The 24548-nt window shown below is 33.9% G+C and overlaps 1 protein-coding gene across 1 annotated transcript; it reads right to left on the bottom strand.

Annotated features, from left to right (window-relative positions):
• Positions 1 to 6132: 6132 nt before the first annotated feature.
• On the bottom strand, positions 6133 to 23811 carry LOC136975106 (FAST kinase domain-containing protein 4-like). The gene is made up of 7 exons (XM_067270116.1): positions 22695 to 23811; positions 19762 to 20037; positions 17017 to 17144; positions 8310 to 8427; positions 8134 to 8242; positions 7856 to 7967; positions 6133 to 6308 (listed from the first exon to the last, which is right to left on the bottom strand). The coding sequence occupies exons 1-7, from the start codon at positions 23662 to 23664 to the stop codon at positions 6225 to 6227; spliced, it is 1797 nt and encodes a 598-aa protein (XP_067126217.1). The 5' UTR covers positions 23665 to 23811; the 3' UTR covers positions 6133 to 6224.
• Between the last annotated feature and the right edge of the window lie 737 nt (positions 23812 to 24548).

Here is a 24548-nt window from a genome sequence, read left to right as displayed (position 1 = left end):
ACAACTGCAGGTAAATGTTTTATTTACATTTAAAACAATGTTAGACCCATTTTTATTATGTAACATAAAACATGAAGTAATGTCTTATATTATGATGTTTGTGTGGAAAACTGACTATACTTTTATGTAACGAAAACAATAAAGAAATCATTTACTCTTAAGCTTCTCACAAAACATTAAATAATGTTGCTGTTATCTTATATATGTTCAACTTTATCTGTATAAGATTTCAAAGATACTATATACAGTATATATATAATGCTTTTTTTTTTATTTTAGATACAAAAGCTGACACAAAAGCAAGAAGCAATGGAAAACAAATTGAATTTATTTCTGAAACCGGATGATCAAATCTGGTATTTGCGGTGTCTGCTGACCTCCATAAATAGGGTAATTGTTTTATTGTATTTGTATCTTGGGTGTATACAAAGAAAAAAGTTATGTGTCAGATAAGTTCTGTCAAAAATATCATTAAATTGTGTTTAATATTATGCTTTTTGATAAATTTTATGTAATTAGGAAAATATGACATTTAAACCTTTGTAAAGCCAAAAATGTTCATTAATTAAATGTTAGTCCAGTATTTATTTTTTTTTTTTTAATGTATTAACATTGTATTGGTAAATGCTGTAAAATAAAATTTTGGATAACTTCATTGTATATTCTTTATTATATTTTGAATTTTATTTGATGTTATTGCATCACTTTAAGAAATGCCAATATATGAAATTCTATCAGTTTTAGCCCACCAGTGGCCGAGCAGTCTTCATACAAACCCTGAAAACTGAAGTTCACGCCTCACTTGGACAGGCTGGCCATGTGGAGTTTTCCAATTTTATCCATGTCCATAACACCTAAATAGGGGCCAGTTTCCCTTAAAAGACCTCCCAAAAGGCATCGCCCAAGCGTTACATTGCCATAACTTAACAAACAAGCATCAGTTTTAGCACCTATTTAATTAGTTTTAATCACGACAGCAAATATGGATGATTGTTTCTTTTAAATTATTTGATCAAAAAGTTATATAAAATTGGGGTTGCATAATCATCCACATTATGGTTAATGTTATACTTTTGAGTGGAAATCACTAGATTTATGCAATTTTAGTTTCATTAATGCCATATAAAACTGACTTCTCGTACAAGTTTGTTTAAAACATGCGACTCAAAAAGTCCCAAAATGGCGGCTCCAAAAGTGTCCCGACCTATGTATATGACATTCCAAAACAGTCAAGCCCATGATATCGGTTAATGTTACCTTAGGTAGCCAAGATGGCGGCTCGTCTCTAATTCCAGCAAGGAAGCAATGGGACGCACGTTCTAACCTAACCTATTCTAATAATTTGGTTGCTAATAATTATGGTAATTTATTAGAATAGGTTAGGTTAGGTTAGACGTGCGTCCCATTGCTTCCTTGCTGGAATTAGAGACGAGCCGCCATCTTGGCTACCTAAGATAACATTAACCCTTGAGTCATAGGCACGTTCAGTTATCATTGTCAAAGATTGTTTTAATCTCTTTAATTACGGAATTTTCAATCACAGTCAAAGAAATTCCAACTCGACTCGCGTTTTTAAAACAGTAATTTCTCTTAATATTAATTCTTTATGCATATATTTAATATAACGCGCCAAAATTCGAAAAACACCTCACCCATTCCGGTCGTTGTTAAACTCGTCGCTTTACTAAGCGCTTTGCTATCGCTGCAGCTAAAGTGTTGTTAAACTCTTGGCTGCACACCGCTTCACGTAAAGCAAACGCTTGAGTTCGAGGATATTTTTACAGCGCTGGAAGGAGGTGGTTTTTCTGCTACAGCGAGTCTATTCAAGTCTACTCGAGCAATTGCAAGTCTAGTCACGCAGTGTATATCACGTGGTACGTACAGGGATATATCCCTATTTATATATTAAAAAAAATTCCGTTTTTTGATGGGTTAAAAAATTTTCTTTACTATAAGTGAATATTTACTTTAAACATTAATTCATTTTAAAAATAAGGTTTCCGTTTCATTTTAAATAAAAATAAAATGTTTTTTTTTATATTAAAATTTCCCGTGTAGTACAATTACAGGTTTTGAATTATGTAATAAATATCGTATTTTAAATTTAATTATAAACAAACAATAAAATATTTTATTTTTTAATATTTTCTAGTACTAATAACTGAAATCCATTTTTTTTAAATTTCCCTACGGGGAAAATCAGTTTCGTTTATCGACGTCACGCTAACGATCACAACCACTTCGACCAATAGGAATCGGAGAATACTTCGCGCTGCTAACGTGTCTAGATTTGAATCAGAAGCATGTGGATCTCCACAGGTGCTTGGAGCTACTTCCAAATGCACTTTAACCTAACCCTTTTCTATATCGTCAGGCGCGACCCGTTGTTTTTATCAAACGGTTTTCTGCGGTGGCCTCGATGATCTTTATATTTCGCTCATTATTACTACTTTTTAGTAAGAAAAAACCGTTTGTGGAGATCTGCGCTGTCTGCATCGTGTTCCCGTAGACATGTTGGTTCGAGCTGCGATCAGGATTCGTCCCTTTTCGTTCAGATCACCGACTGTCTTTATGTAAGTGGAGAGATTAAATCGGCTGTTGGCCTAATTTGGGATCTAGAATTATTTCTTTATCCTTTAGGTATCAGCCTACAATACGTTTAAATAAATTGCTTCAGGTTTTAAGGTATGCCTGCCGCAAGCGGGCGTGCAAGGCGTGCACCACACGTGGGTGGCAAATTGGTATTGCTGGCAAGCTCAGCGTAGGTAGTCGTAGTTAAACAGGGACGGCATAATCGGTATCGCACACGGGCGCTGCTGTATATACAAATAGTTTCTATTTAAATAAAAATATCATTAACTTACTCCTTTTCAGAAAAATTTCATTTAGAATTTATCACAGTGGGAACTGGTGTAGCTACTGTGATGCAACACTTTGCTTCAATGCGGCTTTGGCCACATCCACAATCTATAAGGAAAACAAAAGCTAGAATTTCTACTGGATCATTAACTATGGGACTCTGATATGGCTACCTTCTATGCTCTCTTCGGAACAAAGAATACCATCTTTGTTCCGAAGGTTGGCCATCATCGTGGCTATCTTCTCTTTCAACACTGCTGCTCTGAAAAGCTGACTGGAACGTTGGTCGTACCGTTATCTCGACTTGCTCGGCCATAATATTCTTTTTTTTTAATTTGATTGCCGTAGAACAATTGTGGGATTGTTCCATTTACTTTTATGCCAGCTATTTCATCTTCTATAGACCTTTTTATTATTTCTTCAGAGTAGGCATTAAAAGTATGGGTGATAAAATACATCCCTGCCTTATTCTCTTTTTAATAATAGGGTAGATGTACCAGTTTTGGCCAGTGTACCAATTCTGGCCAGAAAACAAATTTAACTTAAAAATATAATCACCACATATTCAAATCTGTCCAATGAAACAAACTTTTATTGTTAACTGTTCACACAGGTAACAATAAAAGTTTGTTTCATTTGTGATTATATTTTTAAGTTAAATTTGTTTTCTGGCCAGAACTGGTACTACACTGGCCAAAACTGGTACATTTACCCTAATACTGTTTGAAGTTTCGTTAGTTAGCAAGAGATTTCGTTCCTATTAAACTAAGATAATTAGCATAAATAGAAGTTAATCAAACATTGACATAGGCCAGAGCTATAGAATCTGGGTTGGAAGCCATTTTGGATTGGTGTACTTTTACTAACTGCAACTCAATATGAACTTAAATATAACTTTTGTGTATAAGTCTAAGTATAAAAAAAATACTGAAGTGGTGAGTAATATACTGAAATATCTTACAGTACTGTACAATTATTAATGCATATTCAGCTTTATGGAATCAGATTTAAAAATTGAGTAGTTGGCGTTGGAATTTTGTATACCAATTCCACAACCCCGGACATAACAACACACAAGTCAAATTAACTCGGCAAAGTCTTCAGTTATCCTGGTGCTAGACACCAAGCATGGCAGTTTAGAACAATTTTCTTACAGCTTCTGTAATAATTATTCTGACAGTTTACTACGATGGAATTATAATCTTCCACATACACCTGTTGTGTATTACTATTCAGAATATCTCAACTATAAGAAATTATAATATAAAAATAACTATACATATACAAATGTATGATTAGTTTGTTTTCATAAATTTATAAGATCAATAGTAAGAAATATTTAAAATTTACTATAATACATACTTTGAATTAATCTGTAAACAATATTAATAGCGAGGTTGAGGCGGAAGTTTTAAACGCGAAACACGTACGTCGGACATTCGACGCCGCTTTCCCGTAAGCCTTGAAGTTTAACAATTGCGTTTGGAATGTCGAGCATGATTCCACGACTTTCCCAACACCACCGTCAAACTTCTAGGCTTACAGGAAAGCGGCACCGAACATCCGAGGTACACATTTTTGCGTTTAAAACTTCGGTCTCAACCTCGCTAATAAGAATAGTTTTATTCTGTATTCTGTTTGTGTGATTTGTATAAAGTGCAGGATACCTAAATTTTAATTCTAAAATAAGCATATAAGTATTGTGGATTTATGATAGTGGGACCCTTCTCTCTTCCAATAAGAGCTATCAGAATTGCAAGGTCCTTTGTTCTTACCAAGTGTGAGAAGTAATGAAACCACCCTCTTTATAAGTGATTCAAAGTCTCCATATACAATTCCAGATGAAAGTTTTGAAATGGTCAAAATATCCAAACTATTTTATATAATGTAGAAGGGATGAAAGTTATCAGCTACAGTTGCCAGAAATTTCAAAATGAGAGCTGCTACATACCAAGTGATCTAGAAAACTTTTTAGCTTACACGGCAATAGAAATTTGCTTGGACGACTTCAAGCAATGTATAATTTCATAACTTTCTGATCATTATGGGGTGTGAAAAGGTATTTTCAGATGTCAAAAGAGCATTCTGGTTTTAAGTCAGGCCTCTGACATAGAAACAGGTGGTCCCTGATAACAAATGTTACATAATTGGATGATCTGAAACATTCACTGTTTATATCGTTATTTTGAAAAAGATTATCGAGTTTGATCACCACTCTCCAGCTACTAATACTTTTTACCTTACGTATAATATGTGTCAATCTCATGAGTTTGGAAGTAACAGACATTGTCCAAGACCGATAAGGACTCGCTGTATTATAGAGTCATTTCTATGTCCCACAATACAGGCTGTGTGCAAATTAAGTTTCCACGTGTCCACCGTCATTATTAATACAATTTTGTAGTTCTTTAAAAACATTTGCTATCTGTTTTACAGTAATGCCTGAAATCACATTACTTATTTTAGCTTTCAAATCTAACAATCGAGGTTTGGTTGCATACGCTACTGTTATCACGTCCCCCATGAAAAGAATCTAATGGAGTGGAGGCTAGGAAAATGGTCCATCTCTTCCAGTCTATTACTAAATAATTTTACTTAAAACTAGCTAAATTAAGCTTATTACATGTTTTATTGACAAAACAGTAGAGTACAATCAAAGTGTACATCGAATCAGTGGCTGCACTACTTTAATGTTCAATGTGACGACCACCAACTTCGTTACATCGTGTGCAACGACAAACCGTGTTTTGTCCGACTCTCTATAAGATGCCACGCTCCTCTGATTGTATTAAATGCTGTAGAGATGCACTCTGTAAGCTCATGAACTGTTCTTACAGGTGTTGCATACACAAGGAACTTTACGTAACCCCAGAGGAGGAAGTCAAGAACAATAACACGACGTCAATGGACGGAAGGGTAGCTACCAAAGTGAAAGGCGGTCAAGCACTTCCTACCGCCGTAGAAACTTTATATCACATTTCCGGCTATGGGTTCCTTATATCAAAACATTCAAAATTTCATTCTCTACAATCGCCCAAATCTTTAAAACGTCATTCTGATACACCCTGTATGTGGAAACCACTAGTGCATCAACTGCAAGAAAATAAATAATACTTATGTAAGGAGACTTTCATCTGTATAATTTACAATTTAATAGTAATGCAACTATAACCATTAATTTCTTGAGGTTTTCGGTACACTTGACTTTCTATTCACACTTCAGGATTATTTGACTCCTGTCTGATTTCAAAATTAACATTACAAAACAAAGAAAATATTTTAATCTTTTATTTAGATTCTATACAGAGTCGCCTTTATGAAAAGAGTTCATAAAAATTAATTTTCTTTTTAATATTGAACTTAATTTAAATGGCTTGGGCTATTTTATCTTGTAGGTACTGCACCTTTTTCACAGGATTTAACTTATTGTTGAACTCGGTGTACGGAACCTGAAAATAAATATTACGTAAATACAATATAATAGCTATTTATTTATTTGTTTCTAGATCACAAAATACAACTTGATTGTTTGTGGTTAATACTAAAAGTGATAAAGTTATATACAAAGACGCACGTTTTTCATTTTTTACTTTTTTTTTGCCCTACGAATGGTGAAACGCCCATTTTCCAAGTCCATTGTAGATTTGGCCAGGCCACAACAGAGGTTGCGAGGGACAGAGTCCAACACGCCCGGTGTGGACCATCCCCGAAAAATTATCGCAGATATTTTTGTTTGTAAACAATGTCAATATCACTACCAAAGTATATATTTTCAAATAAAGAAAACTCATTTTCTCCTTGATAATTTTATATTTTACGTTTTTAACAATGAAACAGCTGGGCAAATTCTCCACTTGCTCTACCCTTATTACAATACCATTTCATTGATCTCAGTGTAGTTCTGTGAAATGGATCCAGCTTATGTAAGAATATATTAAACTAACCTAAATAAACCAGCAATGGGTTGCTCAATTTTCCTAGCAACATTTTATAACAGATGGCACTACCAAAATTTTAAGTTTTTAGTTAAAATTATCATATTTTATTAATTATAAAATAGCAAAAGCCTTCATTTTCAGGGTAGAGATGAGTTTTATAAAAAAAAATTGTAAATGCTAATAATGAGTAAAATCGTCACTAAGCCTGACCTGGTGGAGATACACGCGACTTCCACTATCTACCCACCCTCAACCTTTAACCACCAAAATTTAATATCATCAAACCCCCTATTAACCAAACTTCCCTGCAAAATTTCAGAAATTTTTGACAAAAAGCACAGGAGTTTCGAAGAAAGTAAACAAAATTGTGCTCCCCATACACTAACATCATTACATACAGAAATTACTCCCAAATTTTTTTGCATTTTTCAACATTTCAAGGTGTCCCAAGTCTAAAAATTAAAAATCTAGGGGATCGTGTTTTGCCAGATTATCATAATTTTCCTCTATAAAACAGCCAGGAATGAAAAATTTTAGTGTTTTAATCCTCTCCTTTAATACAGGTAATGTTCTATAGGCCGGGTGACCAAACCTTGTCGCAATAGGAGTCACACACTGCTCGTCAGAAATACACGAGTGCCGCAACCTCTACCGGAATGCCTATCGGAGAGCCACCACACCATCTATCGAGTAAATATCACTGTTTGTTTACCTAGTCGGCCAGTCATAAACTATCAGTATAGTAAACTTTCATTTAACTCCTTTGACTTTAAACAACCTAAACTTTCAAATATACCTTAAAATTAATGCCCATTCGATAGTATGCCGCAAGTACATTTACAATCCTTGTGTATATTACACTACGCTATATTATATACGTGTTAGTAGTACATACCAAGTTTATAAAAAGAAATTGTATAAGTATACAGGAGCCACAATAAGGGACTAGAAGAGCCATTAATGGCTCGCAAGCCACAGTTTGGCTACTGTGGTTCTATAGTTTGATTGTTCCACCTATACATGAGCAGGTAATAAAATTTATTTAAAATTTCATTCACCTCTACAACAGAATAGCCTATTTTCTTCAGAAGCCTGACATATAAAGAATTTATTCCCATTAATTGGCCATCCAACGTAAGATCTTTAAAATCCCAAACGACTACGGCTATCCTGTAAGAATAATTTACAAATCAATATAAGTATATTTTAAAACATATTTTATTGTTTATTTATTCAGAGTGGGTGGGTAAGAGTGGGATCAATGTAACGCACTATTGCGCATAAAGAAAATATTTTAACTTTTGATATTTTACAAGTCCAAAATAAAACGATTTACCTGTGAAGGTTATTAGGCAATGGTTTGCATATGTTGGTGAGGCCACTCCTCGTGCCATATATTTCTATTGGCTGTGGCTTTCCTTTCTTGTCTATGATGAATTCGGCATCTGTAAATCCACAAAACTCAATTACGAGAATAAAAATGACAAAAGAAAAATTTAAATTAGTGATTACCAATAGTAATTCCCATTGATGAATCCTGATTTACAACCATGTATTTTCCAATTGGTATGAAATCGCTCAACGCATGGACAACCAAGTTAGAAACTTGTCTTTCTTCGCTTTTCTTTATCTGTTTGATTAAATTCTATCATTATAATACTACTGTTACTATTGATTTCTTTCTTACTTGCTAATTAATAATTACTGAAATGTACATCATCAACCTTTTGTACATTTTTGTAGACGTGGATCGTTAAATAACCAGACGTGCCGTTGCTTTTTGCTGGTTATTTCACCCTTCTAACTTGCATGTTAAAATATGTTTTAAATTTATATACTTTTATTATTTTTACATTGATATTGCAGTTTTATAACTATAAATTTCGGTTAATGTTACCTATGGTTCCAAAATGGTGGCTCGTCTCTGATTCCAGCAAATAGAAGAAAGGAAACAGTGGGGATTCATGTTCTAACCTAACCTATTCTCAGTGGCATAGTGTAGTGGGGGCGGCAGGGGCGGCCCGCCACGGGCAACACTTTAAGGGAGCGGCAAAATTTCACAATAAATAATAATAATACCTAAATAAGGGAGGGCAAAATTTTCCTCCACCCCGGGCCGCTAACACCCACGCTACGCCAATGCCTATTCTAATAATTTTGTTGGTAATAATTATGGTAATCTATTAGAATAGGTTAGGTTAGAACGTGCATCCCCACCGTTTCCTTTCTTCTCTTTGCTCGATCAGTGACGAGCCACCATTTTGGAACCATAGGTAACATTAACCTAAATTTCTTAATTGTCTTACATATCAGACAGCGTAGCAATTTTTCTAATTTTGAATATAGCGTAACAACTTTGGCAATCTGTGATGCTCTCTCTATGTTATAAATACATCAAAATTATTTTCGGGCTATAATAAGGCTCATTTTAATTAATTATCTTTGTAATTTGACCTAAAGTACGCTGTTGTGTTACTAACTTATACAAAGGTGAATGATTAGAAATTAATTTTGAATCTTGAGTAATTTACAAAATTTGGGAAAAATAGAACGGTAGATCCGGAGTTCAACTTGAACCCTGCATAACAGACACGCATGATCAGTTACATTATTTAAGCTTGGCTTACAAGTTGCTATGAAGTGTATAGAAACTGCCAGTTCATCCCCTTTCAGCGAGTATTTGACCAGTTAGAACTTGAGAATAGCCAGAAGTTTTCAATGCAAAAACGTGTACGTCGGACGTTCGGCACCGCTTTCCCGTAAGACTAGAAGTTTGACAATGGCATTTGGAAAGTCAGTGGAATCATGCCTCGACATTCCAAATGCAATTGCCAAACTTCTAGGCTTACAGGAAAGCGGCACCGAATGTCCAACGTACACATTTTTGCGTTTAAAACTTCAGCCTCAACCTCGCTAATATCTCAACTTTTGTTGAACTTCATTCAGTTTAATTGTATAAATATAAAATTGCAATGTTTTAACGAAAATACTTGTTTACGTTCTTCGTCCGTCGTTCGCTCCAGTTGACAGTCCACAGTTTCACAAACACAGAGCAAACGACGGATGAAGAACGTAAACAAGTATTTTTGTTAAAACGTTGCAATTTTATATTTATACAATTAAATGTAATACCGTTGGCCATGTTTTATATTTATTCATTCAGTTTGTTTGGCCAATCGACTCTTCGTGACTAGTATTTTGTTTCAGTAAGTGTTTGGTTCCTGTGACAGTGTAAACTATTTAACTCTACTTGGTCCTCTCATTTCCACTTACAGTCATGTATTAAGACTTAAACCAATATAGTTTAATTGTTGTCAGTGTGCTCAGGAATATCCAATATTCACGGCTCTCGACAGTCATGTCTGCGGCCCACGTCGGCCACTTCCACAAAAGGCTACAAGCTGTTGTGCAGTCTACGAGTGTCCTTCCCATAAAATTATCAATTTTCTTAATAAGGCATCATCTATTTGAACAAAACTATAATATTTTCTCGGATAAAGTAACCGCTGTCTCATTTTCAGTAATGTAAAATATTAGTAAACTGAACATTTTTGGCTTCTTTCGTCAGCCAACTTCAGGTTTTAAGTACAGAACATCAACCGAATAAAATGTTATATTCTATGATGCCTCTTCCCATATGTAAGCTGGAACTTACAGATAAGAAATCGCACCATCCACACTTTTTCTAGCCGCAACACTTTAATATACAAATGTTTTCAGCTAAATTTATGGGCCTACGTCAAGTTTCAACATTAACCAAATCGAGCGTCAGCTATTTCATTACAGACATTCGAGTAGGTTAATGTCAAAACCTGACACAGGCCCCTAAATGTTGCCCAGAATGTTTATATATTAGTGTTGCTGCTGGATAAAGTGTAGATGGTATGATCAGGCCTCGGAGTCGCTCACTTTTCTCACTTGTACTCACTTTTCTGAAGTATCCTCACTTTTCTCACTTTTCAGGTCATTTTCTCACTTTTCTCACTTTTTTGGTCATTTTCACGTGCTTAATTAAGATGTGGGCAAACCAAAAATAATTTTAAAGCCAAACGAATTGCCGAATTATCGGACTATCGGAATAGAATTTTTTAGAAGAAAATACGCGGCCCTGAGCAGACTCAAAATTGCAACTGCCCGCTCAGTGTCGTTAGGTTATAGAAAACAAAAATTTATTTAACGTATTTAAAAAAATCTTTTATGCACTTAAAAAATCCCTCTCATTACAAATTCAGAAGCCAGTGTTGAGTAAAGTTATGTACTCATGCCATATTTTCATTATTCGCCAAAATCTACCTTATCCGAATTGCATTTCCTTCTACAGAGTTTAAAAATAAGTATTCTAAGCATCCCTGCAGTTTTGGCTGTTTTCTAAGAAAATCACTAAAGTCCTTTTGCAGGGGAAAGCACATTACGCAGAGGGATTAATCTCTCAAGCTGACAACACTGCTGCCGCTTTTAAATTCAAAATATATAATTATTAAAATTAACACGAGATAGTAGCGTAACCTCCTACCACTAAAAAAGATTTCGTTTCTGACCATTTAGTTATCCTGGTTATAGCCCAATAATTTGGCAGATTATTTGGTTTTAATTAACAATCGGGTTATGGAGTTGTCGTTTACAAAAATATTTTTTTACTTGATTTATCTTTAAATAATTTCATAAACTTGAGTTTAATAAAATTACTTTAATGATTTCATAGCATATTGTTAACGTTAAATCACATCTACATCTTCCCATAAATGTATGTTTAAATTGACTACAAGTATAATTATTCCATATAGTAAGTGTTATTTTCATAAAATGTGTGATTACTTTGCTTGTGAAATATCCATTTTTTAATCTTCTCTTATGCCGATTATAATTGTGCATTAATTGAGAGACTAAAAAAGTAAACGAAAATGTAAATTCATATTTACATATAAAATTTACCAAATAAATTAAAATATTCGAAGTGTTGTAAAAAGTACAACACGTAGTTGCTTGTGAGAAAGATTTTCACAGGCTTCCCAAAGGTTAACAACTTTGCAACGATGTTGGTTTTTATTCATCTGCAGGAAAAAGTTTTTTGTTATTTATGAAATCATTAATAAAATATTATTTTACTTATATTATTTGGAGTATATTTATTTCAGATTTATTATTTTATTTGGAAATCAATATTTACACATCTCGAAGCATTAAAAAATAAACAGTTTCTGATAATGATAAATATCCGAGAATAGCCAAATTAGTGAAATCGGCATCGAAAATCCCGTTCCCATGAATGAGAGGATCAATTTTATGCCGGGCACTTTCTCCTGATAGAGCATCAGTGTTGGAAAGAATGCTTAATTCACTTTTGATTGTTAAGGAGGGACTGAACATGTATGACCAAAGCCCACACCTTGTACCTATTGCAAAGGACGACTGAAATTAGCTTCCTCGGTGCATAGAAATTATCAAGAACGATTGGAAAATGAAAAGAAGTTAAAGAATAAGAGAAACGGAATGAAAAGAATAAGAGAAACGAAATGAAAAGAATAAGAGAAACGGAAAAAAGAGCACAGAAATGTTTTGAAGAACAACAAAAGAAAGCTGTTCGTAACGTGAAGATTATGGAACGGCAACTGAGTTTAAACCAGAAAAATGTAGAAGAAAATGAAATACATGCAACAGTCTAAGTTTTGTTAGAAGCAGCAAACAAAAAAACTGGAGAAGGCTATTAACAGCAAGAACATGAATGAAGTACAAGCAGCACGTGTGATGCTTATTAGTGTTAAGTGTTCAAAAGCAAGAGGAAGCGAAATAGAAGGAAGTTGATAACATGCAGAATAATCTTAATAAAAGAATATCATCTTTCATGACTGATTATTTACAGAAGCAAAAGACTTTTCAAGTATTCATCGTTTACTGGAAATACAGAAGCCACTGGTTATCGGGAAACAGAAAAAAAAAAAAAACGCGATATAACCGAGTAATAAAAATTCTGGGCTTTTACTAAACAGATTATACATGCTATGGAATCTCTGTTCTTTCATCAGCAAGTGTTTCTGATATAAAATAAGCTTAGTTTTTCAATCCTGAATTTTATTCGTAGGTTATATCGAATTAATTGACGTTTACGTAAACATCGAAACCACGAACGCCCATTTAGCATTGTTTCTTTAACAATGACATTGAAAGACAAATACTGTCGATATAAAAACAAAACATCAATTGCGATTTTATTATACAGTACTATATAAATCGCTTATTAGAAATTCGTGTAGTTTATATTTTTCAATAAAAATTATAAATGCTGTAATTGAAAATTTAAAAAAAAATGAATATTGAATATATAATAGAACATCAAAACTTATAAAATTACAGAGTAAAAATTCTCTAAAAAGCAAAATGAAGTTACTACTGTATAAAAATTATAGAAGTTTTCGTTCAGAATTAGAGAGATCTTTTCCTTACACGTTATGCGGTGAATTCGAAATTTCACACCTTTATGTGAATTGACGCAATACCGTTAATTCACATAAATGTATGAAATTTCGAATTCACAGAAACTTGTAAATGAGGAGTCTGTACTTAAAACTAATAAATAAACAACTTTTATATCAAAAGGAAACAAATGACAATCGATCTATCCACCTGTTCTGCATATTTAGCTCTTTCTCGTATTTCGTTGCAAATAGAAATTCAGTGGTAATTGGTAATTTAAAATTAATTGACTCAAATGCTTTTAAAATTTAGGGGACCAAAAAAACGCGATATAACGAGTGGCTACTATATTACAGTATATACAGAAATTTTTAAAATGTGTTTAACCATAACAGAATAAAAAGAAATAACAATTTTTACTGCTGTTTTGCTGAGTTTTCCTTCTGTGTTTTCACTTTGTTTTGTCACTATTGCACTCACTTTTTATTCACTTTTTCTGTATTTCAACTCACTTTTCTCACTTTTTCAAAGGGGAAATAGCACTCCTAGGCCTGTATGATTTACTATAACGCCTCATGGATCAAATGAATTTAATGTTTAAATTAGCCATGAGTAAATACTACCCAGGAATAATTGAATACTAGAAAGTTTGCAACATTATTGACCTCAGTATTTACAATAATGAAGCTGCAAAACACAAAAAAATTGCTCAGGCTAAAGTTAACAGGGTCAAACCCCAATGTATTTGTCCCACTTAACATTGCACAATACCTTTGAGACTTTGCCAAACCTGAAGTATTGTACTTTCCTGAAATCTGTCTTCAGTGGGATCATCTATAGAATGAAAACTTTAATTTGATACCCAAATCATATTTTTAGCCTTAGTCTTTTATCACACCCTAACTCAGATAAACTGAAACCCTCTTTCAATTAATATACAGATAACATACATAAGAACTGCATACTAAACAATATCATGTGCTTAAGGATGGTCACTGTTAGAGATTGGCATTCTAGAAATATAGAAATATAATATCCACCATTAATTTGATAGTCCGTTAGTATCAAAATGATGTGACTGCGTTCATAAATTTCAATAACTTCAAAGAATACTCGACGAGCCTGATTATGTCCTTCATCCCAGAACATGATATTGCCATGTGCAGAGTGCTAAAAAATCATTTCCTGGCATCATAAAGGGATGCCAAGAACGAATGCAATTCCATAGCATATTTTTTTAATATGCAATGCCTTGACTCTTGTTTTAAGATGCATGCGTGTGTCTCTGGCTGAAATCATGATCTTTCACTGAGATCCTGTACATACCCATTCCACATTAGAGTTTTGTGATCTTTATCATATTATGGCATGCAGTACATCACAGGATTTCATTTATATCAATGTTCATGTTCACAGTTAGCTTTACTTACCTGCAGTGAATGTTCAAAATGATGCCTTCAATACTACACTGAGACCTCACAGGAAAAAACTATTGGAGTCAAGTCTAGAAAATGTGCAGCCATGGAACAAGACTGCATTATCCCTCTATCAGTTGTTGAATCATTTTACGAGACATTGATGCACATCTGCTTGGAAATGAGCTGGCATATCATTGTGTTGGTACCGAACTTGTCTGATATTGTTATTGAAATTTTAAAATACAATATCAAAGTTGGAACAAATAACTTGTAAAATATCAATTTACCACGGTTCGAGCATCGTGAGGAATTTGGATGTGTTATTGATAAAGACAACGGGTACATTCCAGAATGCATTAGTCTCGGTCACAATCCATGCATTGACGAAGGGATCACCAAGCTTACAAGATAGTGAAAGCAAACAGTGCCATATTGGCATTTGAAGACTTATTTTGTCAAAATAACTTTGGATTAATATAGATGAATAGTAAAAATGATTATGATGATGAAATATTTTCATTAGCTGCTACTGTTGCTATGATGAAGCCTAAAAAAAACTTCTCGCTATATAAAAGCGACAAAGTTTCATACTCCATTTTCGAGCGTAGTCTTCTACTTACTACAAGCAGCACAGCATATGTTTCAATTGGTCACATTAAAAAACTGTTTAAATCATCATCAAATAATCCTATATTTAATTACAACATATGGCATTAAATAATAACACAAATGATTCCAACTTGAGCACCAGAGTGAAATCTACTCTCTCTGGAACCTGTAACCAGCACGTAACACATATATATTGTACATCGTGGGTGACAAACGTTTTTGAACAAGCACGTTGTTCAAAAACGCAAAGAACCCAAAGAAGAGCAACGTGCTCATTCGAAAACATTTGTCACTCGCGATATACAATATATATGCGCTATGTGCCGGTTACAGGTTCCAGAGAGTGTATTAAATAATATTACATGCTAATCAACTTATTCAATTTTTATGATTATTTTATAAAATTGCTAAATATAACCATGGAGGCAGCCATATTGCTTTGTCGGGGTTCACCATATCCGCAAACTGATGAGTGTGATGCACATCGGTTGCTGCACCGACGAACTCATCGGTAAATGTCAAAACACATTTTCGTACATCGCAGTTCATTGATGTGTTGTTTGATGCATACTGGAATGTACCCAATGTTAAAATCCTCTATAAAGAGAAAAACATATTTATGTAGCTTTCTGGAACATATGGCAACTATACATGCAACATACAACTATACCTTTAATTTGAATAATGGAATAAAAATAGAAGGTGCACGGTTTGATATTATACGAGATAAAAATTCAAGAAAAAGTGAATAGCAAGGTTGAGGCCAAAGTTTTAAATGCAAAAACGTGTACGTCGGACGTTCTGCGCTGCTTTCCCGTAAGCCTAGAAGTTTGACAATGGCGTTTGGAAAGTCAGTGGAATCGTGCTCGACGTTCCAAACGTCATTGTCAAACTTCTAGGCTTACAGGAAAGCGGCGCCGAACGTCCGACGTACACGTTTTCGCATTTAAAACTTCGGCCTCAACCTTGCTAATGTTTGTTAATTAATGATGTACAAATGGAAAACTTGTAATTTGTTTTATACCAAAGAAAAAGGTCAGTTTTAAGTTTATATTGATGCTCTTGCATTTCGTAAGCTCTAAAATTGTATATTTTTATTTTATAGCCTGAAGAGCATTGTATAAACTCCTATAAAATGCATAACTTGAATTTTTTTTTGTTCTGAGTATCCTTGCTGTAAGTTCTTTGTCTCTGATAAAAGGAAGATAATGAAATAAAAACAAAATCAACATTTTTAGGTTATTAGTTTTTTACGTTTTTAAGCTAAAATGAACAAATAGTATTAAATCCATCCCATCATATTTTATATAGAAGTTCCTTATCTATCTTTTATTATAGAAATCATAAATAGCAAGACAATATACAAGGTGTCTGTAAATTTACGGTGCAGTGAGAAATCTATAATGACATTACAGTCACATGCATGGCATTGTATACAAGACCTGTAAGTCGCACATCACACATTTCCATGTTGCAGTAGATCGCATCACTGCTTGCTCGTAAACCTGGTTTTTGGAAGACTTCTTTTGCAAATTGCATAGTCTTCCTTGGAATGTGGCCCTCTAGGTCTTTGGACCTCACTCCTTTGGATTTAGGACCTCTGGGGTCCTTTCTGGCATTTGAAATAGAAGAAACCGAAATATTGTATGTAAAACTTCACTTTACTTAAATCCTTTTCCACTGCACTGTAATCTTTTAGACACCATTTATATTTCACAAATAAAGGAATTACTTTTATAAAAACAAAGACAGCAATCAAAATATCATTAAATAAACTTTACCTGAGTGAATTTGAATACTGGTTTCTCTATTGTTATTAATTTAGGATCCAGAGGATGTTCGACGACTGCAACGGATCTGACGTTTAATAACTTCAGTCGAAAAATATTGTTGTGATAACTATCATTCTCTGAAGTGAAAACATAATAAAATAATAATTTCATTTTATGCATGTAAACAAATTAAATATATATGATATATGTATGAATAAAATTAATGTACGGACATATTTTATAACTAAATGCCAGATTGACTTCGGAACACGAGGCTAAACCGTCAAGTTAGATTATGGTTAATTTAACTCATTCATTATAGAAATTTGGTATAAAGGTAGACATCATGCCGCTTTATTGAATACAGATTAAATGGTTACATAACAGTATTATTTTGTTGTCTCGGTTTCATTTTTGTACGTATCGGGTTTTCTTGTATTGTACCATATCGCGTGTATTTTTTGTTACGATGCCACCTTAGGTATACGTGAAAAGCCTTCTGATTGGTCCAGGGTGGGACACGTGAGTGAAGCGAACTTCCGGAGAGCGGGAAGTATAAACTAGCAAACTCCCACGGTTGAGAACACTTTTTCTTTTTGGATTCGTCGAGGAAGGTACTAAGGTGAGAGGTCAGCAAGAACGTCAGAGTTAGGCCGGGAGAACAGGAGTTGCGAAAGGGAACCATTTTCACTCGGGAAGTACAATCCATTTCTATCGTAGTGCAATTGAAGAATATCAACGAGGGACATACGTTTTGTAATGTGAATTATGTCCAGGTTTCAAATAGAACTATTAGTTTTGAGGTTTGGTGTTTTAAACCGCTCGGAAGCTCGAAGCTGTGTGGCATTCACTTCTAGCCTACTGTCGTGATTCATTGAAGGTTACTGTATGCATTTATTTTGTATGGGGGAAGCGTGTATATATATGTATATATAGTATTGTAAATTTTGTTACTTTTAAGTCGATAATTCGTATATTGTGTAAACTTGAGCGGTAGGAATTATCTCACTGTTACTGTACTGTTTAAAATAAATCTTTTGTTGTCATTTACATGCACGTGTGTTTGGTCAACGTCTGAGTCCTTAGCAAATATATATATATATTTATTGTGTCCGTGGATTTCGATCTACCGGAAATCACTGCAAGTATAACATCTGATATATATCAATAATTTCACATCTTTATTTCCCAACCAACAGTTCTAATTACTTTTAGATTGTCATCCATATTATAGGATAATATTAGTCTTTCAACAAGATAGAAGAATTACTCTTTAATCATGTTGCTCAATTACCTATACACTACCTTGTACAGCACGGAAAGAAAGTTTATTACATGAGGCCCTGGACAGGTCAGAACCCACACTAAAATTTGCATTAAAATAATGTTTTTTGAAAGAAAAAAAAAAGTTAAAAATAATATTTTTGTATGAAAATGCAATGCAAACTTTTAAACAATAAAACAATGGAAAAACAAAGATCAACTGTCTCCGGTTGGGGATAGAATTAAACTTCAATTCTGACCTCTCCTGGAGATCTCGTTACACTTAGTAAGTAACGAGTGATCAACTACTTAGAAAGCAAGAATGAGAAAAAGCCACCAATTGGAATTGACAATCAAGGGCAAAAATTAATAAAACTCTGGGAATTCAAGGACGCGATGGCTTCTTCTCCCAAAATTTCCAAGTGTCGGACCAGCTGTTGTGTGTGTGTGTGTGTGTGTGTGTGTGTGTGTGTGTGTGTGTGTGTCTTGTGTCCATTCTTCGTCTCCATCTCCCAACATCTTCCCATCACCAGAAGTCAATCGCATCATCCCAGAGTCATCGAGACGTCGAGGGAACTGTTATTTGCAAACTAGGGGCACTCCATCTAGAACCATCTTGGAAAGGAGAGGTAGACCCAGAGGCCGCTACCAACTTAAAACTTCCAAGATCGCGAAAATCATGTAAGCACCTTTCACGTTAAATAAACAGTTTCTTGTAACCGTAGAGTCTGTCTCAGTGCCGATCGCCCACATACGAACCCTTCGCGACTCCTCGACCCTCTTGACACGTTTCCACCCTCGTCGGCAACCTTACAATTAAACTCTGAAAAACTGACGTTTTTGGTCATATTTAATAACCTTTATCACGTTAATGTTCAATAACTGAAACATTTACAAATATTAATAAAAATACACCAGAAATAGGCAAATGCCAAACATATTTCAGTATAAAAACTAATATTCTAAAATCTACTATATTGCTGTGGTATAACTCCTTAACACCGTATTTATCTTCCTTTCAGTGTGAAATTAAGGATCGCACATGATATTATAGGATCTTTTACAATTTATATTTAAGCACATTTAGGTTTCACATATTTCTGTTTTATTTCTATTAGTGTTTATAAATGTTCAATATTTGGAACATTAATCTAATGGAGTCATCACATATGACCAAAAACATTACAGGTATACCTCGACTTACGTCGGTAATTGGTTCCAGGAGAGGCGACGTAAGTCGAATTTACTTGTGTAGGTACGACGTAAGTCGTAGTTCCAGTTTTCTGCTGCCGAACCAGATTGTGTATAGATCATTGTGTGATATACTGTAGAAGATTATGAATTTATTGTGTTGAAAGACTATTATAACTACTTCACATCATAAACATATTTACTATTTTAACAATATTTAAAAGCACGAATTAAATCACTGTTAAACACGAACTACATTAAACAGCAATTAAATTATTGATATTTTTCAAAGTAACTCACCAATTTCTGTTTGGTAAAAGGAGGGTTTCAGTACAGATGCCAAGTGTTCGGATGACGCCTCTTTCAGTATTGCCAAAGACCAGACGACATCGAGCCAGACTCTTTTAACTTCGACGGTTTTCTCAGAAAGCCGAGGTAAAATCAAATCAAAAATCTTCTTCTTTTCGGCAGGAATATAATTCACTTTTGCCAGAGTAATAATGTACGCTGCTAATTCTTGTGGCCGACAGAGATTTAAGTTTTTCAATATCCAATCACTGCAAGCTTCTATTAAATCTATTGAAACAAATTTACCTTTAATATTTACTGAAACTTTATTATAAATAAATTATTGTATTATTTTTAGTTTGAAGATGAACTAATATGCATATTTCTTAACATACGGTGCAAAATTTTGTCAATTTTATTAAACTGGTACGTGCTGCTTAACGACAGAGATCTCATAAGATAATACAGCCAAAATTCATATCTGGCTTTTAATGCCATTAGGATACTCGATCAATAAATTCAACTTTCTTAATGGTAGAGTCCTATATTTTCTATTTCTGGTTTCTAAATGTTCATTAGGTCACCACTAAAGTTTACTAAACATTCTATTCCTTATGTTCGTAGCATTTCTTTTAAATTATCTTAGTTCCTTTGGTCATTTGATTTCATTTCACCCACGACAGGACACTATAACTACGTTGGAAAATATCTAATATTTATGAAATTCCCCTTCAAATAATTTCACATCTTGTATCAGTGTGACATCCAGAATGCTTACTGCACATTATATATTAAGGGTCAATTTACACGCAACAGTGACGTGCCGGCACAGTGCAGTAAGCATCGATAAATATCACACATAGCCAATCAGAGTTTCGTGTACGATACTTGTACGATTGACAGAATACAGATCACGTGTCGTAGATGGCTACGTGTGATATTTATCGATGTTTATGCACCAAACGGTCACTGCGCCGGCACGTCACTGTTGTGTGTAAATCGACCCTAAAGCATCTAAAGGATATCTTACATTCAAAACATAACAGAACATAAATGCATACATTATGTGTAATTTTTGTTTAATCATCATCTAACACCACAGGACAGTTGATTTTGTTTTTGTTTAGTCATACAGGATTACTATACCATACACTCTAAGATATTAACTTAACAACATATTTCACAGAACATTTATCTGTTGTTAAGTGGCATATAACTGTTGAAGTAGAGAACATATTAATAAACAGACAAAATATTATTATGTAAGTACCTTTTGCAAATTTATAAACTATGATAAATTATTATTATTACTGCAATATATTTATAACTTATAAACGTTTTTTTTATTTTTGGTGTTATTTAGTATTTACATTTGCAGTTATAACTTTCTATTTATTATATTTAGTAATTCAGAAAACATATAAGCTTGTTTCCCAAACTGTCAATAAAATTGAGAGAGATTTAAACCCCAAGATTAGGTTTTGAAATTTATTTCTTAGAAACAGATTAGATAAAAACAATTTCTTTATTTTAAACTAAAAATAGCGATTGTTTTCTGCAGAATATAAGTGAAATGATAGTAGTAAAGGCTAAGCAATACTAAGCTGTCCTGTGCACTATTAGCTTTATTTGTATGTCAGTAACATAATTTACTAGTTGATCATATGTTAATACAAAACCAAAACACCAAAATTCAGCAGATAAAAGGAACTTTAATGTGTTGGATTTTGACAAAAGGAACTTTAAATCTCTGTGACCAACTACAAAGTGGCAGACACCTTCCCTTCTGTGTGAAATTTTCACATTTCTCCTACATCATCAAATGCCATCCACATGTATGGAGTTATCCAATTGACACATTTTAATATTTAAAATTATATCTTCCATTGCATTTATTCTATTTTTGAACTAACGTAACTCAATGATGACCATTTAAACAATGAAAAACATCTGTTTTGTTTATTTTTGCATCAAAGTTCCTTTTATATGCTGGATTTTGGTTGTGTATTGTAACCTAATTTTCTTCTCTGACAAACACTTGAATATTTTATAATCTATCATATAAATGTGTAAACTAAACTGTCATTTCTTTCATTGTCTAGTTTGGAATATAAATTCTGACCTAGCAACACATCTCCATAGTTGCCTGCTATTCAAATTTGATTTTTGATGTCAAAAAGTGCTGTTCAATTAAATGCCAACTAACTTTAAAAGTATAAATCATAATGGAAGACAGAGAGTAATCTAGAAACTCCATTACTGATCTTTCATTATAAATCAGCTTCTAGTTTTGAACAGCTCAAACATATTACAATGTTACTAAAGCAAACTACTGCCGTATGCTATTGGACTATACAGGGTGGGCCAGCGAAAACGAAACGGCAGAGTGTTCGTGTTCGTCCAAGCAAAGCGCTCGGACAGGTCGATTTTACTCTCGAGGGGACATCTTTTGCAATAAAGTTTTTGCGATTCTGAATACAACAGACAACAAAAAATTTTAAAAACTCATTTATTTTGTATTAACTAAACAAGCATTTATTTCGAAAAAAATGTTTGTTTAGTTAATATTCAGAATCTCAAAAACTTTATTGCAAAAGATGTCCCCTCGAGAGTAAAATCGACCTGTCCGAGCGCTTTGCTTGGACGAACACGAACACTCTGCCGTTTCGTTTTCGCTGGCCCACCCTGTATAATGGCTATAATATTAAATAAATATTATAGCCATTATATAGCTCGATAGCATACGGCACTATTTGGCTTCAGTAATATATTGTCTCCGATTTTAGTAGAGTTGTTAGTTAATATTATAATGTAATGCAACAATAGATATTACATTCTAAAGTACACACGAATTATGCAGCATTCCATCAAGCAAGACTAGTGCTTAAAATGAAATACAAACATTACAGGAAAAATGTTATGTTTAGTAGATACACGACACTTACTTTTATTTCTCCACGAAAGCTGACCAATCGAAATCAATAGAGTAAGCATCACTTGGGGTTTGTTTATATTTGGAATTTCTACTAGTAAATCATTTTCAATTTTCTGCATCAAAACGGAGTCGGGAAAAGACAACACATTTAAAGCGAACAACGTGTTGACCAGTTGCTTGGCATCCAATTTGTCGTTCTTCTGATTCACGTGATAAGATATGGCTTTAAGTATAGGAGTGGGGCGACGGTTCAAATGAGAAAAACACACCAGAATCTTATGCAACTCCACCAGACTCATGTCGCGCAACAGTTCGAGAATCTTGTCTTCGATCCGGTCGACGAACTCCTCGTCCAGCAGATCCGAATTCTGCAGCAACCTGATCACGTCGGACGCGTCGGCTATCTCGAACCACCTGCCGCGAATCACCTGCGCCACTTTGTTCAGCACTTCGATTTGTAAGTCGGTCTCCTGGTAACGTCTCTGGAAGGTCATACACATAATCAAAGTTTTCAAATTCATCTTTCTAGCTTTCCACAGCACTTCGTTCTCGTAAAATCTCACCAAATCAGATTCCGGAGACAATCCCATTTCTAACATATTACGAAGTGCAAAGATGATAGAATTATGAGTCATTTTCTGGCAGTCTCTCCTCAGTATATTACAGATAGTGTGGAACCTCAGATCATCATTAAACTCTCTCAGGTTGGTTTGCCCACTTATTATCCATTTATTTAGAATCTGCAGTATCTGTAGAGCGCTACGTCCAGTAATATCTATCTTATCAGAAAAAGAGAGTAATTGTTCCACGTTATTTGCATTGTTCATTTCCTGTTCGGGGGAGAAACTTAACGCTTTATTATCCGTTAATGTACCAAAACGCAAACTATTAAATATTACCCGCGAGTTCTTATGCAGTAACCTCGAGCAGTGAAATTGACGAATTGTTAAAAGTCCGTAACGTCGTAAAACCGAGGCCATTATTAATTAATTTTACACTTTATTTACATCTGAAACATGTATTTTGATATAAAAAGCCCACAAATAATTAAACAGTCATATATTAAAGAATTTTTAACGCTTTAACGAAAAGATACACGCTTCACCGGGCGGCCATATTTATTTTTTTTTTTTGTATTACCGGTAACGTTGCCAGCTTGGATTTGCCATCTGCAACATTAAAAATTTACAATTCAAAATCTAATTAGGATCGATTCGATTTAGTAAAAAATTATCTGAGTAAATTCTATAATTAATTTAAAATATTTTTGAAAAACATTAGAGTCCGTTTAATAAAATGTTTTATTAATTTTTTTTAACATTTGACATCTTGTTTGTTTACAGAGGTTAGCGTTTCTTTATGCAGCGAGAGTGTAGCGAAAATGACGTCACAAGCAGCTATCGCTACACGTCACTGCATCATAGTTCAGAAACGCTTTCCGCTCGAGCGAAACATGGACGCCGTAATCTATTCTTTAATTCCAGTTAGAGCCAAAAGTAGTGCTTTAGTTAAAGAACTGCAATATTTAAATAAAGAAATATAAAGAATTGAGCATTTCTCTTTCCGAAAATGTGAACGAAGTAAAGAGATAAAAGATGTATAATTATATTTAAAATATAGTATTTTTTTGTTCTTTAGATAACTTTCAGAGTCATTTTATTAAATTTAATTATTCTTAATCTTTACATAATATTTTTATCAACAGTCACTTCGACTTTTTTATTTTTACACCATAATATCGTATTATACACACAAGCGTCCATTTTGCTTTACTCGTGTAGCGAACGTAAAAGCTGCTTTATCCTTGCTGCAGCGATCTCTTGCAGCAAACATTTAGGAACGGTTCGCTACATTGCAGCGCTGC

The sequence above is a fragment of the Centruroides vittatus genome, unplaced genomic scaffold (assembly GCF_030686945.1).
Source record: "Centruroides vittatus isolate TY-2023 unplaced genomic scaffold, ASM3068694v2 contig_108, whole genome shotgun sequence".
Taxonomy (NCBI): domain Eukaryota; kingdom Metazoa; phylum Arthropoda; class Arachnida; order Scorpiones; family Buthidae; genus Centruroides; species Centruroides vittatus.
The sequence above is the reverse complement of the archived record's forward strand: the minus strand, read 5'-3'. Positions and strand labels throughout refer to the sequence as shown.

Coding starts and splice junctions, on each gene's coding strand:
- LOC136975106 (XM_067270116.1), bottom strand. CDS start 23,664: ATGGCCTCGGTTTTACGACGTTACGGACTTTTAACAATTCGTCAATTT. Junction 7,968..8,133: donor TTGCCTAATAACCTTCACAG/GTAAATCGTTTT, acceptor TTATTCTTACAG/GATAGCCGTAGTCGTTTGGG. Junction 6,309..7,855: donor TAGGCTATTCTGTTGTAGAG/GTGAATGAAATT, acceptor ATTTATTTTCAG/GTTCCGTACACCGAGTTCAA.